General features: G+C 38.2%; 1 protein-coding gene across 1 annotated transcript in view; it reads right to left on the bottom strand.

Annotated features, from left to right (window-relative positions):
• Positions 1 to 4,392, bottom strand: part of LOC121323117 (IQ domain-containing protein M-like) — a 47,884-nt gene extending 43,492 nt beyond the window's left edge. The window contains exon 1 of the mRNA XM_041263952.1: positions 4,356 to 4,392. Coding sequence (XP_041119886.1) covers positions 4,356 to 4,392 — 37 coding nt within the window. The remainder of the gene's footprint in view (positions 1 to 4,355) is intronic.
• Between the last annotated feature and the right edge of the window lie 13,027 nt (positions 4,393 to 17,419).

Consider the following 17,419-nt stretch of genomic DNA (forward strand, 5'->3'; position numbering starts at 1 on the left):
CCCTGATTTGTATAATGAGCGATTAAGATTGCAGACGGAATTTGATTTATTTGCTCCGATTGCGCCATGTTTTGTATGAACATGGTGATAAAGCCAGCAAGCTTTTAGCTCACCAACTACGCCAATCCAGTGCTTCTCATTTGATTACTGAAATTCAAACACAGTCAGGCTCCGTTACAACTGAGCACAAATCTATTAATGAGCAATTTAAATTGTTTTACTGAAATTTGTACACTTCTGAATCTGTTATGGATCATTCTTTAACTGACTCTTTCATAATCTCGACCTGCCTTCTATTAACCTCCAATCAAAGGCTACCTTAGAGGAGCCCTTTTCTATTAAAGAAATAAGAGGCAATTAAATCAATGCAAAGCGGCAAGTCTCCTGGACCTGAGACTTGTGACTGAATCATTTAAGTCACAATCTAACCCCCCCCCCCTACACTTTATCAAGCCTCAATATCTTTACTGTTAGAAAAGAATAAGGACCCTCTCGAATGCAGCTCATACCGCCGGGTTTCATTACTTAATGCAGATGTCAAGATTTTGGCCAAGGCTTTAGCTCGCAGGCTTGAATCAATTACTCTATTGTTTCTCTCGCTTGCTGGCCGCATTAATTCAGTTAAAATGAATGTGCTTCCTAAATTCTTATATTTTTTCCAGTGTATTCCTATTTTTATTCCTAAATCTTTTATCAAGACACTGGATACACTAATCTCACCTTTTATATGGAATAAGAAAAACCTGCGTATTCGCAGGTCCTTCCTTCAAAGGCCTAAGGAGGATTGGCCTTGCCCAACTTTCAATTTTACTATTGGTCAGATAATATTTTTTGTACCACATACTGACTCCACCATCATCTACAGCAACCGGGGCCTGCCTGGCTACTGATTGAAGTTGCCTCCTGTCAGCCTACATCTTTACCAGCATTGACATGTTCCTCACTGCCTCTTTCCTTCACAGTTTAGTTCTAATCCTATAGTAAAACATTCCCTTAAGATTTGGGCCCAGTTTAGACAGAATTTTGGTTTTCAATCTCAATCAATGTTCTCTACCATTGCTATGAATCATAATTTTGTACCCTCTTTGAATGCTGTTTCCTTCCAGGCATGGCATGGTAAGGGTCTGAAATTTGTGAAAGATCTGTATATTGATGATATAATTTACAATTCTATTTTTTCCTTACATTGTCCTCCAATAACTACTATAAGGGCTGCCTAACAGCAGGACCTTGGCTTTCATTTTACAGACAATACTTACTTTAAGAGTACACTCCTCTTCTATTTGTGCACATTACGCTCTGATTCAATTCAAAATCCTTCATCACATCCACATGCCCAAAATGAAATTGGCAAACACTTATCCTAATATTGATCCTACATGTGATAGGTGTAAGCACGCTCCAGCCTAATTGATCCATATGTTTTGGACCTGTCCCAGGTTAGCTGCACTTTAGAACTTTGTCTTTGAGACCTTCTCCCAAATGTTCGATTTGCCCATTGACCCCACACCACTGATAGCACCTGATTAACCCAGCACCACTGATAGCACCTGATTAACCCTGCACCACTGATAGCACCTGATTGACCATGCACCACTGGTTGCACCTGACTGACCCCACACCACTGATAGCACCTGACTGACCCGACACCACTGACAGCACCTGACTGAGCCAGCACCACTGATAGCACCTGACTGACCCCACACCACTGATAGCACCTGACTGACCCCGCACCACTGATAGCACCTGACTGACCCCACACCACTGATAGCACCTGACTGACCCCACACCACTGATAGCACCTGACTGACCCCGCACCACTGATAGCACCTGACTGACCCCGCACCACTGATAGCACCTGACTGACCCCACACCACTGATAGTGATATTTGGTGTTGCAAGTGATGGGCTTCCTTTGTTCAAACTCCAATCCAGCATCTCTGTTGGCCTGCTGCCTTAATTAGATGAATTGAAGGCAGCCTGCCCCACCTTCTCATGTTCATTGGATTACAGACAACATGCAATTCCTCAAACTTGAAAAAATCAGATTTACTCTTAAGGGATCTAGTATTAAATCCTATATTGCATGGCAGCCCTTTCTCTAATATTTTGACACCTTACAACTTACAACCCCCACTTTCTAACTCCTACTATTGTTGTCTGCACTTTCTCGCAATAGTCAGAGAATATTCTAGAGTCTTTCCCTTTATTTACTTATGTTTTTCTTCTTTCCTCTCACTATAGGGTCCTGTATTTAATGAAGGTACTTTTGTTCATTTAATGTATGCCATACACTTGTAGGTAATGCTAATAAGATGATTTAGCCTATACATTTATTTATTTAATTATTTTATTTTCAATTATGTCACCAAACAGTAATGCTGTAATTTTCAATTACTTTTTTTCTCATTGTTTCTGTATTATATATTATGTTATGTTGTCTTTTTTTATTATTATCATTACGTCTGGAAGCAGAAAATTTATAAAAAAATAATTGAAAATGAATAAATAAATAGGGCAGCGTGTTCTTTTAGTGCCAGAACACAGAAGCGTTTGGAGAGCTATTGTTAAGTGCCTAAATAAATGTGGATTGCTTATTTACCTTGTTGACTCCTTTCTTATAAAACTCACAAACTGTTGGTACATACATAACAAAATCAGTAACAGTGCATGAACTGTGTGAGCTGAAAACTCTTACTGTGACCTGTTTTAATAGAAGTTGTCCAAATGTCCTCATGAGGCTTTTCATATTTGAAAAGCAAATGCAGATTTACAACTTGTGCTGCTTGTGAGCAGCTTAATAAATCATGTTGCAGACTGTCTAATACAAATGCATAACTGCCTCACAGCCTGATTAAGGTTACATCCCTGTGCATAAATTACATTAATTTAATAGCTGTCAGGCACTGCATTATTTTAAAAAAAAAGATGACATACCTGCAAGCAGCATCAAACGTCAAGAAAGAGCTACTTACGCATAAGAAATGTATCCTACATTATGTATTTTAGGAAAAAAACACAGCTATCTTCTCTGCATAGGACAGGTGAAGAGACAGTAAAAAGCTATAAAAATCCCAATTAAAAATGGTCAGTTACCAGCTGTTAAAACATGTTTGACAGAGAATGAATGGGACAAAGAGATACCTCAGGCTGTTGAGTAGAAATGGCCGTGGAGTGCAGGTAACTACATGTTCTTGTTGCATAGTTTAATAGAATGAATGAATGTTTTATAATAAAGAACAGTACTAGCTTTTTTTCTTAAACCTATAGTTAACTGCTGATTTTTTTTCAAAAGTTAATTCCTTGTGGAATATTTACCATTAGTTATATACCAATATATTTCTTATTAAAATGCATTTTAAAAAACACTTTTCCCCTACCAAACAGAATCAAGGTGTACTATAAAAGATTTCCTCGCAGTAAAACGATACCACAATTGATTTGCTAAAATATAGTCCAAAATTCATAAAATACAGTTATCTAGGACACAATTTCAGATGTGATGTTGTTTGCAGAAGAGGTCTTAATTTTGTCCTTTTTGAGATTTCTGTGCAACTATGTACTTTTTAATAATAACTATTTACTGACAGGACTATGTAGTTTAATGTGAGGGTGGGTACAACTGAATTATGAAAGAAATAGCATTACAGAATGGTCAAATATCTGCATGCTAGAGGTGCTGCTAAGCCACGACTGGCAGATTTCAAATTACACTCTGGAGTGTTGTTACGCTTACAAAATGCCATCCCCGATCCTAGTGGATTGGTTGTCAAGTGAATCAGGCAGAATGGTTCTAGAAAGTTCCAAACTTTGCTATGGTGACAGAGCTGTACAGGTTGCAACATTTAACTAATGAGACTGCTCCCTCTATGTTTGCCATTTTATAATACAGGTTAACAGCTGATGGACTTTTCTGTGTTACAATTACTAGTTTTCATTTTTTTCTTTTTTTATTTTCATAGAGTTGGAGGACTCACACTTTACTGTTTTGACCATGCACTGTAATTACAAGTATTCTGAATTGTTTGGTGAATAAGGCCCTGGTTTTACTGTAACCACTAGCAGGGGCTCCCCACTAGTTCATCCAGCCAATCAATTAACCTCCCTATTTAAGCCCTAGGTCGAACAGGTAGAACAGTCATTCTCTGTCTTGCTTTTTGCGTATTGTCACATAGTGCTGCAGACCCCACTTGTCATTTCCATTTCTGCCGTCTGTACTTCGCTATGCGTTGCTAGGCTTTCACTTAAGATTGTTAAATTTTTCTGTGATTTGGTTGTGAGAATTTTTTATAGGGGTGGTTTTATAGGAGTTTGTTTTAATTTATATGCATTTTGATTGGTGGGCTCTGCCATACCTCTCTTGGCTTCACGGTGCTGCTTATACTCCGCCATGCTCTGTGTTTTGTTGTGCTCCTACTTGTTTGCAAAATCCCGAGCCTGCCACCTCAGCCTCAGAGAGGAAGGTCCTCCAAGAGCCAGAGGGGACCCCGGGCCAAATCTCTTAAAAATCTCACTAGCATGCCAGGTTCCCCCTGGGGCGGCCTACATGCTCCCCAGCCTTGGAGGCCGATTGGTTCGGTCTCACCTCCGAGAGGGCGGCGCTCCCTGAGCCAGGGAGAAAGCGTGTATTCTTTACTAACAACTTGATTTCATTTACGCCAGTGTTCCTCTTTGGCCCCTTCTTTGCAGGTTCATTTCCTTTTCTCTTTCAGAATTCCTGCTACCCTGTGTAGCTCTGTCTTGGAGGTCGGCCATGCCAGTCTCCCTAAGGGTAAGTGTTCCTGGTTAGTCGGAGCGACTTCTAATGTCATCTCTTTAAACGTGTCCGCTAGCCTTCTCTTCATTAACGCCTGAAGTAACCCTTGCTTCGCAGCCTTGGACACCGATCGGTTCGGTCTTGTCCCGTGAACCAAGTAAACTGTAAATGAACATTTCTTTTGAACTTACATTTTAATATAATGTTTTGTTGGGTTAAATATGCAAACATTTGACTAGTGAATTTGTGGGTTACATAGAGGAGGTACGTGGGAGAGAGACAGGAGAGAAAGTAAAAGTGAAAACGAAACTGAAAGAAAGCAATTGCTACTTTTGAAAGAAAGCAATTGCTACTTTTGAAAGAAAGCAATTGCAATGTGTTTGGTGTCAGTGTTGAGATTTCTTTTTGTTTGAACTTTTTATTTTTCTGCTGTCTCTCTCCCACATACCTCCTCTCAGTACACCCAGTAATTCACCTGTTCTTATAAACAAGCAATGCATTTTAAAACATAACAATACATTTATTTCCCAGCAGGCTTGGCCCTGCCTTCTATTTATGTGCAGGGCTCTCTGCTCCCCTTCCACATACCTCCATTTCAGTCAAGCATGTTGAACTAGTTATTATAAGCAAGAAAGGGTTAAGAATTATGAGTTAAAACCTAAAAACATCTTGTAATTGCAACTGTCAATGGCACCACAACTGTATTTGAAAATATTCCCATTCAAAAACAACAGCTTGTAAACTACAGTGTGGTGTAGTTGGCACCTTGACCGAAACATATTTAATGGCAAAGCAGTGGTACTAGATGCAATAGATTTGTTTAGCGGGTCAATGATAGCACAAGGGCAGCTACCAACCTTAAGTGCAGTAGAACATTAACATAAGTGATAATATTTTCAAATGTTGCATTCCAATGTTGTTCTACTGTAGTGCCATGGTACCAAGCTTGTGTGCTATAATATCACAACTACTGTTTCCACTGCTAATAATACTGTGGTCTAAAGATATGGATAAGGTTTCTTCACTGTATGATACTGGGTTTTTTTGTAACTCATCTGTTCTATAACTACAGTTTGGGTGTGCAGTTTATAACAATTTTAGTTTAGTTTAAGATCATTATTTGCAGATAATGTTAAACACCAGATGTACGGTCACTGAACTAAAGTCATTACAGTCTACTGGAAATTACTTGCTGTTTTTTTGTTTTAATATGTGCATCTTCATCAACATGCCCCTTTAAATTTAGTACAGTATATCCATGTCGGAGTAAACTTTGAAGATATTAAGTGTCCTTTCTCTCTTACCTGCTGTTTTGAAGCCTCCTCTACAGGCAATTGAACATTATAAATTAGTACAGCTTTGCACTGTGGGTATGGCGACTCCTCTGTTCTCCTGCTCAAGTATTTCAAAGGCCCAGCAGAAACACTTCTTTTCTTTTCAGCTGGTGGAAATCTCACAGATTTTTTAGTTACAAGGCCTCTCCAGTCACTGTAAAGTTTTCCGCCTGTAGATTTTAAAAAATAAGCTTTTAGTCTTCTTTGCATGTGTGTGTGCCAATTAATCCCCTAACTCCCTGGCCTCCAATGTTTTTTTATTAAACACAATTATCTTTCCAAATATCAAAAATACATAAACTATGCAACAGTTTGTCATTTAGTAAAGTTAATATGCATTACTTACATTGTTATATTATTAAATGAAACAGAAAGCCATGCAGGGAGATAACTAAACAGACACTGTCAACATTGTAGTGCCGGACAATAAGGACACTCGTAGAAACTATGCAGGGCCAGCGTCAGCACCCAGGCAATCCAGGCAAGCCTACAGAGCCCCAACACCAGAGGGGGGCCCCACACAGTTACAGAAATGAAATTGCAAATATGAGTAAATGTATTATTTCTGTACCAGCTACACTACTCAAGCAGAAATGTTTAGTTTTCACTAAACTAAACTGTATGCATGCTGTGCAGTGAAACTTTTCAGATCTCCCCTTTTTTCTTTTCTTGTTTGCATACTGTTCCGTTAATCATGCCTCTTCTCACTCCTTATTGGCTCCTTATCCTCCCCAGTTTTTTGTACAGCCGAAAGCTATTGGCTGACTCAACATAGACTTATACACATACGCCAATCAAATACATTCTATAACTGGCACATTTACTTTCCAACAACAAGACTTCATTTGACAAGCGTTTTGTCGAGCCTCATTATAACGTCTATTATTAACATAACACCTAAACACTCATTATAATTATATGATTTTATACCATCAAAAATGAAACCGGGAACCTCCAAATAAAAAGAAACACAAATCTGGATGACAAAAATGAAAAGACTACAAAACTAAAAAATCTAAAAAAAAAAAAAAAAAACTGCAATAAGCACACTGCCAAATTTGTTATGTTTTGTACGCACCGGCCTTGACACCATAGTCAGATAAAGCTAACAAACTGGGGATGTATTTATAGTTATTTCTATTACAAATTATACAGTGTGCCATACATCTGTCAACTGCCTATTATGGTTTCCACTTTCTCCCACCCACTGCTATGTAGGTTCCTAACTACATACTAGGTGAACCCCAATAACCCCAAGAACAATCCCACGGGACTCGGCACACACATATTAACCTATAGCATCACACCAATACTATCCCATGCCATAACCCCAGGGGATATGTCAAACTTAACTCTCCCAGCTGCCTGGCATCAATGCCAACTGTCCTGAGTTCTAGTTTCCCCTAACTGAACAAGTCTAGCTGGTCCCCAATCTTTGCCATCACATATACACCCGGGTGACACAGTACAAAACATACGTAGTAACTGTATATGACGCCGCTGCCGTGTATGGAGCAGGGTAGAGTATGCCAAAGCACTGGGAGGATACCTATAGCAGTTGTAGTGCTTCAGTAAAATATGTACTCTGTACCTAGTGTACAAGACAGTGCTATGGTACAATATGTTTGAAACATACAAAATATACGCTAACATTAATCATTTTAATTTCGAGAATTGACCACCGTCCACCCCTCCCCCCTCCAGCTCGTGTTATCCAGAGGCAAACCTTTAATTTCTTCATTCACCATCTCGACAGCAAAGTGCCGTATAGCGTAAGCCGTATTGAAAAAAATGTCTCAAAACCCCTCTGCTGTTTGGGATTTTTTTGTTAAATGCCCAGACGACCAAAAGAAATGTTGAATGCAGACTGTGCAAGAGCCATACCCAATCTCTGGGGTCACTTGACAAGCGTAAGTTCACAGTACTATTAATATTATTATTAATATTTTTAGTAGTAGTAAAATGTAAGTGTGACTGATAGCCTGCTTAGAACGGTGACTGTTAAATAAAGCTTTGTTTTGCCCAAGTCCGCTGCAGTTGGTGTTGCTGAAATACAAGCTTACTGTATACATTCCAATCAGCATCAATTACGTGTAAATAAACATGTACAGTGCAGTCAGTTTATAAGAATCACTGATATACGAATCAACCGCATATAGTGATCAAAACCACTGGGACCAAATCATTCCTACACCAATCAATGTAAAATAATCAGCCTGTAAGAATCATTTCAGGGCAAACTGACTACATGTAATACGGTACTTGATCAAGTGCAATGACGTGTACAGACAATAAATGCTGTTTTTGAATTTGAATTTGATCATATCTCGCGTGGTTAGGCACGTACGCAGCGTGGATAGTGCAATGATGCAGGAAACACTGCACTGTTTGTAATCAAATGTGACTGCACCGTTGCATCATGCAGGTATGTTTTTTTTGTGTTCTCTGTTAGTGAAAATGTGTTTCAATAAAATGAATACATGTTCATTGAATATATACTGAGTACAGCAGTTGTGTGATACGCATGTAGACGGTGCGGTGTGGCACGGTGAGGAGGAGGAAGAGGGGAGGGGATTGCAGACTTTTGCATCTCTGTTTAATGAAAAACTGTGAGATTTGCATTGCAGCAGAAAATAAGTAAGCCAGCGATGTTTAAATGCTGGGGTATTCCTGACAGTAAAATACTGTACTGTGATGTCATTTTAATTCAAAGGTCACGTAACACTGCAGGGTAGTTAAACTAGGCACCCTCATGAGACGATCGCTTCTCAAGTATATTGTAATAAAACAGGATTCTGCAGCCTTGAGTAAACATAAGTCATAACTGTGATCGTATAACAAGCTGCATCCACAAGGACTTGTTTTGATGTATTGTCCTCGGTGATTGAGCACCATTTACAACTGTATGCTGTACTTAAACTGCTAATGGCATGCTTTTGATAATTGTAATGCGAGAGAGTGGCCGAGGACAGTGTAAATTCAGGCTGGAGTCTTGATTTACAGTTTTAAACTGGTGTTGGTTTTACTTTTCTTACACTGCGGTGGCGAAACAACCGCTAATAAAACAAACAAAATAAACCTCACTCTCAGCTGGAGCACTAACTAACCGTACATCGTGTGGAACACACACTAGATCTCTTACTCGAGTTTTGGTTTATTTTTGTTGCTTCTGCTTCCTTACGCCTCTATACCCTCATCACAAACCTATCGGCTAAGCCATTTCTATCGAGGTGTCATTAACTTTAACAAGCAGTTAACCAACTGACTATTCTCCATAATTTCTTAAGGAAAGCAGTAGTGGATTTTTCGTGGGTGTGCATACTGTACATGCAGGAACTCGTGACATCTAGTGATCAACCCGTTACACTGCAGCCAGGGAACAAGCTCTTATTCTCATACTAAGTTTAATTCTGCACCACAGTAATCATATCAGTCCGCTTTTAAGAATCATCCACTTATAATAATCAAAACACCCAGGACGGATGTGATTCTTATGAATGGACTGTAATGTATTGCTTTTTTTGTTTTTTTTTTAATTATGAAAACATGATTACTGTATTATATAATGTATAAACAAGTAGCTATGGTGAAGTCATCAGTAAATTATGCAAAGTAGTACCATAGAAGGTTCGAATCTTCCTTCGGTAATGTGTTTTCCAATCCTTCGAAGGTCAAAATGTACCCTTCGCTGCAGCCCTAGTGTCGACCAAATCACCATTGGTGAGAAGAATGTTGTTCCCCATCAATACAGTAACTACTGCCATATGCTAGGTTCTATTGCTCTGTGGACAGTTTCTACATATGAAAGGTACAAAGTGACTTCATACAGTCACTAGCAGGTCATTCTGAATTGTTAATAATATATAAGGCTACGGTAGGTTATTGAAGGAAACCTTGATATTGTGTCTCTTCTTTGTTCATATAAAGAATATAAAAGCCAAAAGCTCCCTTTCACTCCTTTGGACAGGATGACTCAGTAAAGGTAAGCGCCTAGTCTTTTCTACCAGAGGTGTTACAGCAAGCAGCTGCTGTTACTAATCACTAATCAACATGTCCTTAGATGCCACATAAACTGTTATCAAAGAATGTAATGTGAGGCATACAGGGATGATTTATGGACTCCCCTGTTATAAAATAACTAAGAACAATAAATATACCAACAAGGCCAACATTGTAATTAAAATAGACCCCAATGTAATTAATATTAAAATAAGTTAATGGAGCACACTTTTTGTATTCATTAAAAATGACTACATTAACTATACTAGCAAAAACCTGCTAAGGAGGAAAGATATACTGTCACAAATGTCAGATGAAATTACTTAAATCATATTATCACTTTTTAAAATGATAAATCAACAGCCTTTGAGCAATTAGCATCAAGACTTTGCAAACGAAAGTCTTCACACATTGGGGAATTTGTCATTTATATTTCAAACCCACTTAAGACTGAGCAGTCTTGCACTTCAGCTGAAATACAACAGCTTTCACTTTCACCTGTCTTGATAAGCCTACAGTAAATGCTAATCCCACAATAAGAAAATAGAAAAATTATTCACGTGTACTTTCTGAAGTTTGAATCCTCGCTGTCACGTCTTTTTAGAGTATAATGATACAAGAAAGAAAAAAACACCTCTACCGGCTCAGCAACAAATTGATTGATATAGTGACAGTAAGAAGTAACAAGTACTATACTTGTCATAGAGAAAAAGGAACCAGTGCACACAAGGTAATAATTCAGGTCTGTATCTGCTTTAGACTGATGCGTAGATCACTGCTTTAGCCTGATGCGTAGATCATGCGAGGCTCTACGTCTGCATATTTTCTACAGTGATTAAGGCTCTGGGCTATTAAGGAGGAAGTCCTGAGTAAGAACCCTATCACAGCCGGTGCATCTAAGGCCTACTATCCAATTGGCTGCCATACAGCTGCTTGAAGTTTGCACACAGAGAGGTTCTTGGTGTTTTGTGTCTGGTGAGTCTCTAACCTTTAACATAACAGAACTGCTTGTGTACAGTTTGCATGTTTCATTTTGTAACAAGGCCTTCTTCAGCAATATTAAAAAAAAAAAAGTCTTCTCACCTGAAATGAGTGACACTCAACAAACTGATACCATCTGAAAAGCCCATGCATGAAACGAATGAAATCAACTTCTTGGAACAGCAAATTATGTGTGATGGCAGGCTGACAAGCCATAATAAAGAATGAACAGCTTGATTCTGTAAATGCCAGCTTTCTGTCCAGTAACTATTTATTTTATTTTTTTTTATTCTTATCTTTTTAAATAGTACAATATATTCAAACAAAACATTCATTAAATTTTTTTTTTAAATAAATTAGAAAATATAAACAAGGTACAACACATTATTTTTGTTATAGAAAACAGAAACTAGTATACACTGTATGTACAGGTGGTGGCTGGTAGCCAAAAAATAAATGGGGAGTCAGAAGAAAAGGCAGAAGGCTGCAGCAGTATAATCTTATTACCGTATTCTGACAGACAACATTTTTCACATCTTAACATTTTACCACAATTTGGCAGTATACAACTTTACTACTGTCAAATTTCCAGTGGGAGGATCGAACACAAACTACAAAACTGTAGGAAAGCCTATAGTAAAGATACATATGTTGATACACCACTAATATGCTAGTATCTACCACCATGAAAATGTTATTGTCCTTTTACATGTTTGATTATTATTATTATTATTATTATTATTATTATTATTATTATTATTGGTAATTAAAAGGCAATAACAATGTATACTTTTAATTAGAGCCTTGTGTTATTCGCAAATACAAAATAGCACAAAATAAAACTAAACGCAACATATATAAAAAAAATGAAACAAAATGCCAATATAAAACTAAATTAAAATGAAAAATCATTATAAAGCAAACATAGAGTGACATTTTTAAATTGGGAGGTTTATACAAAAAATACTTAAATAAACGACCAACAAAATAACTACAGACCATTCTGTACCGTGGTGGCTGTTGACTTCTATGTCACAAAAGGCACAATTACAAACCTGTTGTTTCATCTAATCAATCTGTCATGCAAAAAAAAAAAATAGTTTCATTCATTCATTTCTTTATTGATTTATTCTAACACAGTAAAGGAAATATATGAAATCAGGTCATTCTGTGCGGTTTCTGACATTCTAGTAAATATGGTTCCTTATTTCCATATGAGCAGCAAATAACTCATCATATCGAGCAATTATTTCTATAAGTTCCCTGTGTCGTGCCAAATTTTGCACTGCTTTCAGATGTGCACCTACTAATTTACTCATCGACATGGTTTCAATGTGAACTTTCAGCACTATAAAAAATGCACTTTTTAGACATCAAAACAGTATTAAAACACAAAACAGACCAAGTGAAAATTAAACAATACAGTATTTATTACAAGACGACTCAAAGGCAGAAGCATTTAAAATCATCAAAAGGTATACACTACATGTATGCATAATATGAGTACAGTATTAGTAATAATATTAGCATGAATTTGTAGGTCATTACATTTCAATGTAATATTTTTTCAATTACGTACTGTATTTTTTTTTTTTTTTAAAGATATATAGGGGTAGATGTAGATTGCAGCTCTCACAATAGTTGAAAAGTAGTTGCAAACGAGTCAGAAGTCTAGGGTGAAATGTACTAAACATGCACAATGCTATTAGTGACTTTTTATGGAACGCTTTGCAGCAGAAGTTTTGCTTTGCATTTCATCCTTAGATGAATCTGTAATTATGGATGGTCCTGCATAAATTCGAAAATATGGGGGTGGAGATTCAAATGAGGGTTCTCAAATATTATAATGAGATGTTCTAAAGCTGTCGGCAATTGTGACATTTACAATTGCATCAATTTGCTCAGAACTTTTGAAAGCATGTTTTAAAACAGTCGCAACTGTTGCTGACATTTCCCTGTGGGGTTTTTCTAGTGCGTTGCCAGTTGTGCTCAATGCATTTTTGAGGTGAACACCCAAATACCTATTTTTACCTAAAAGCAGGGTGTACTTACTAGCCTCGAAAACACATCTGTGTTACATTTCTGGTTTCCCCAACTTGTTAGGGGCAATAGACTGCACACATGTTCCGCTAACCCCTCCAGCTCATTCTGAGCATCTGTACAGGAATAGAAAACACACCTATTCTATTAATGTGCAAGTGGTTTGTAATTGTGCACAATTTAGCACTACACCACTGACTAACTTAAATAAATACACATTTGGCTTATAGGCTACTCATTACAATACAAATTAGTGGTATAATGCAAAATCTGTTGCTGGTCCCTTGGAATTCATATTAACGAGAATTGACTGTCCTTCTGTAAGTATCATAATTTGTCAATGCGGCACTACGTCAGAGCAAGATCTCTGCCTGTAAATATTGTGGTGTTTGTGTGTGTTTTGGTGGTGGTTGAAAGGGATGGGGTTAATTCCTGATCCTGCCAAAAACATGTGAGAATGTGGCTATTCCTAAATATAATAATTGATGCTAATTGGAAGCAGCCACATCCTATAAAAGGAGTATCTCGCGCTGTTGTCAGCATTTAAGACTATTGAGTCAGTAATATCAAATTTCCAGTGGGGGGATCGAACACAAACTACAAAACTGTAGGAAAGCCTATAGTAAAGATACATATGTTGATACACCACTAATATGCTAGTATCTACCACCATGAAAATGTTATTGTCCTTTTACATGTTTGATTATTATTATTATTATTATTATTATTATTATTATTATTATTGGTAATTAAAAGGCAATAACAATGTATACTTTTAATTAGAGCCTTGTGTTATTCGCAAATACAAAATAGCACAAAATAAAACTAAACAAGATCTCTGCCTGTAAATATTGTGGTGTTTGTGTGTGTTTTGGTGGTGGTTGAAAGGGATGGGGTTAATTCCTGATCCTGCCAAAAACATGTGAGAATGTGGCTACTCCTAAATATAATAATTGATGCTAATTGGAAGCAGCCACATCCTATAAAAGGAGTATCTCGCGCTGTTGTCAGCATTTAAGACTATTGAGTCAGTAAGACAAAACAATTACTACCTGTACTGGTTTTAAACCGACACGATATTTGTTTGGTTTGGTTTTGTGTCTGTTTTGTTTGTCTATTTGCTTTGGATACCACACCTTCATACCCAGAGTCTGCTGTTGTGTAACTATTTATTTATTTATTTTTTTGTTCCTGGGTAGTAAGTGTTATTTCCTAATTGCTTATGCCTCAAAAGTATAGAAAATGGCTATTATTCCCCACAAACTTTGCTTTTGTGACCAGGACAGTGATATTTTGAAATTTACCTATTTTCCAGAACATTCCAGATAGACTCAGTGCTGAGTAAACTTGGAGTAACTTCTAGAACTTTCTAGAACTTTCCAGTAATATAAATAGTAGAATAAATACAGGGGCCTTAAGCCCACCAGTTCAGTTTAGTTCCAGCTGCCTAAGTGGATACATATCTGCATTTTTCTGAGATGGCATCAAGAGGCTTCAATGGTGGCATTCCTGATTGGTCTCCAAGGCGGTTTTACCAAGTTTCCCTGCTATCTTTGCCTTTGGGACAGCAGGGACACCAAGGAGCACTACCACAGGCGGGACTGGCCACAGTGGACCGAGTTCTCTATGGGGAGGAACAACGTCAAGTGGGAGCCACTGGTGGACCTCCGGAAGGTGCTGATGCCACCACTGCACATCAAATTGGGCCTTATGAAATAATTTGTCAGAGCTCTAGATAAGGAGTCGGCAGCCTTCAAGTACCTTCAAGACTTCTTCCCTTAAGCTGTCTGAGGCCTTGGAACAGCTTTGTCGCAGTGGTTCGGGGCTTCCTGGGCAATCACAAGGCCGAAAACTATGTGGAGCTGGTTGAGACTCTGGTGAAGAACTACGGCACAATGGGCTGTAGGATGTCTCTCAAAGTCCATATCCTTGATGCTCATCTTGATAAATTCAAGGAGAACATGGGAGCATATTCGGAGGAGCAAGGCGAGCGCTTCCACCAGGATATACTGGACTTTGAACGCAGCTACCAAGGACAGTATAACGAGAACATGATGGGAGACTAAATTTGGGGGCTGATTCGTGAAAGTGATACTATAATCGTAAATCCCGAAAAACTTCTCACTTCTAAATCTTTTGTAGTCATTTTTGTATTACTTTAGTATAAATACATGTTAATTTGGATTCATATGTTGTTTTTTTCTGACTTTATGTGAACGAAAAGACCGTTTTCTCATTAGAAATAAGTAAATTTCAAAATATCACTGTCCTGGTCACAAAAGCAAAGTTTGTGGGGAATAATAGCCATTTTTTTTTTACTTTTGAGGCATAAGCAATTAGGAAATAATACTTACTACCCAGGAACCAAAAAACGGTGTTATTATTATTCTCTTTACCTCCGTCTCCAATCCCGTTCTCCACTCACCGAACACACAACACACAACATATAACAGAAAATACACACAGGGTCGGGCTCTTCCGTCACAATCAGTTACTGAAAATGTCCTCCAATTCTCCAGAGAATTCCCAATTCCAGTGACCCAAGGTGATGGGGAGCAGCTGGCAACCCCTGGCGATCCAGAGCGACAGGCAGCCCCAGATGACGCGGAGCGACAGGCAGCCCCTGACGACGCGGAGCCACAGGCAGCCACAGGCAGCCACAGGCAGCCCCTGGCGACGCGGAGCCACAGGCAGCCCCTGGCGACGAGGAGCAACAGGCAGCCCCTGGCAACGCGGAGCCACAGGCAGCCCCTGGCGACGAGGAGCAACAGGCAGCCCCTGGCAACGCGGAGCCACAGGCAGCCCCAGGCAATGCCAGGCAGGCATCCTTAGGCGAAGTGTGGCAGGCATCCTTGGGCAAAGCGTGGCAGGCATTCTTGGGCGTAGTTTTTCGAGATTTACGATTATACTGTAAATACAGTATAATCGTAAATCTCAAAAAACTACTCACTTCTAAATCTTTTGTAGTCATTTTTGTATTACTTTAGCATAAATACATGTTTCATATGTTGTTTTTTCTGACTTTATGTGAACGAAAAGACACACATTTGCCCGTTTTCCCATTGGCAATAGTGATATTTTGAAATATCACTGTCCTGGTCACAAAAGCAAAGTTTGTGGGAAATAATAAATTGTGTTACATAGTGTTATGGAAGTAGCAATGCACACAAACCCAGCTGTAACCATCGCAGACCAAGTTTTTTTTTTCTCTTTTGCATTAAGTTCTATAAAGAATAAACAGTGCCTTAGTCTGCTTAAAGACAGCAACGGGGCTGTTCGAGTCCTGAACAAGACCGGCTTGGAACCGGACTGGGGATGTAAGCACCAGGTCGGTTCGGTTCTAGCGTTAACGGCTACAGTAAATCATTAATAAATCCTAAGACCCGATGATACCGCAGATGAATAATTTCTATAGAGCAAAATTGTAAAACTGTAAAACGTTTAGTTCTGTAACATTTAATTTACAGTATTCATTGGACACAGTTTGCCAAGCATTTCCCAACAAATAGTTATTGTCTGGCCTCAGGGGTTTTCAGTGCAAACCTATAGTTAGTTGCGTAGGAGGCACAAGTATGTCACACAGAGAGTCAGTGGCTGAGCTGGAATTCTAACTTGGAATATCCACTGCTTTTGTTTCTCTACTTAAACCACAGTGGTTAAAGAACCTTAAACAACAAGGACTATTTTAGGTGGCAGAAAGGGTTTTGCAGATTCTATAGCACGATTAAACCATTTACAAGTACCAGTACCAAATGAAGCTAAAAAAGGGGATACAAAATGTATGGCTGCTTTTGGTGACCTTTAATAGACATAGGTAAAGACTGTAGACTAGAAAACCTATTTGCTCTCTTCACAGATGCCAGTCTTACACCTGTTCGGTTGACAGAGGTCAATAGTTATTTAAAGTCATAGGTATGCACTTCATGGTGCAGTGAATACATAAATAGTTACTGAAATATATTTTATAATTTTTCTTTGTAATGCCTTTTTATATTCCAGCATGTTCTGAATTATTAAATAGTTACTGGAAAAAGGGTCTTCATGTGGAGACAGAGTCCTACTGTATATCTTGTGGGGGCATTCCTTTATCTGTAGGAGGATGACTTGTTATTGGGGAACTTTATATTTAAAAAAAAGCCAATTCTGTACCTTTTTTACATATTACCATGTTCTGAATTCTGTAAACAGTTTGAAAATGATTACTTCAAGTTCTACGCATTTAAATGATATATGGTTTTATGGTGATTTGATACAATTTGAATGGCTTACAAAAACAAGTATGTGCATTTTCTTTAAAAAATTTAAATAC

This window comes from Polyodon spathula, chromosome 1, assembly GCF_017654505.1.
Source record: "Polyodon spathula isolate WHYD16114869_AA chromosome 1, ASM1765450v1, whole genome shotgun sequence".
Lineage (NCBI taxonomy): Eukaryota > Metazoa > Chordata > Actinopteri > Acipenseriformes > Polyodontidae > Polyodon > Polyodon spathula.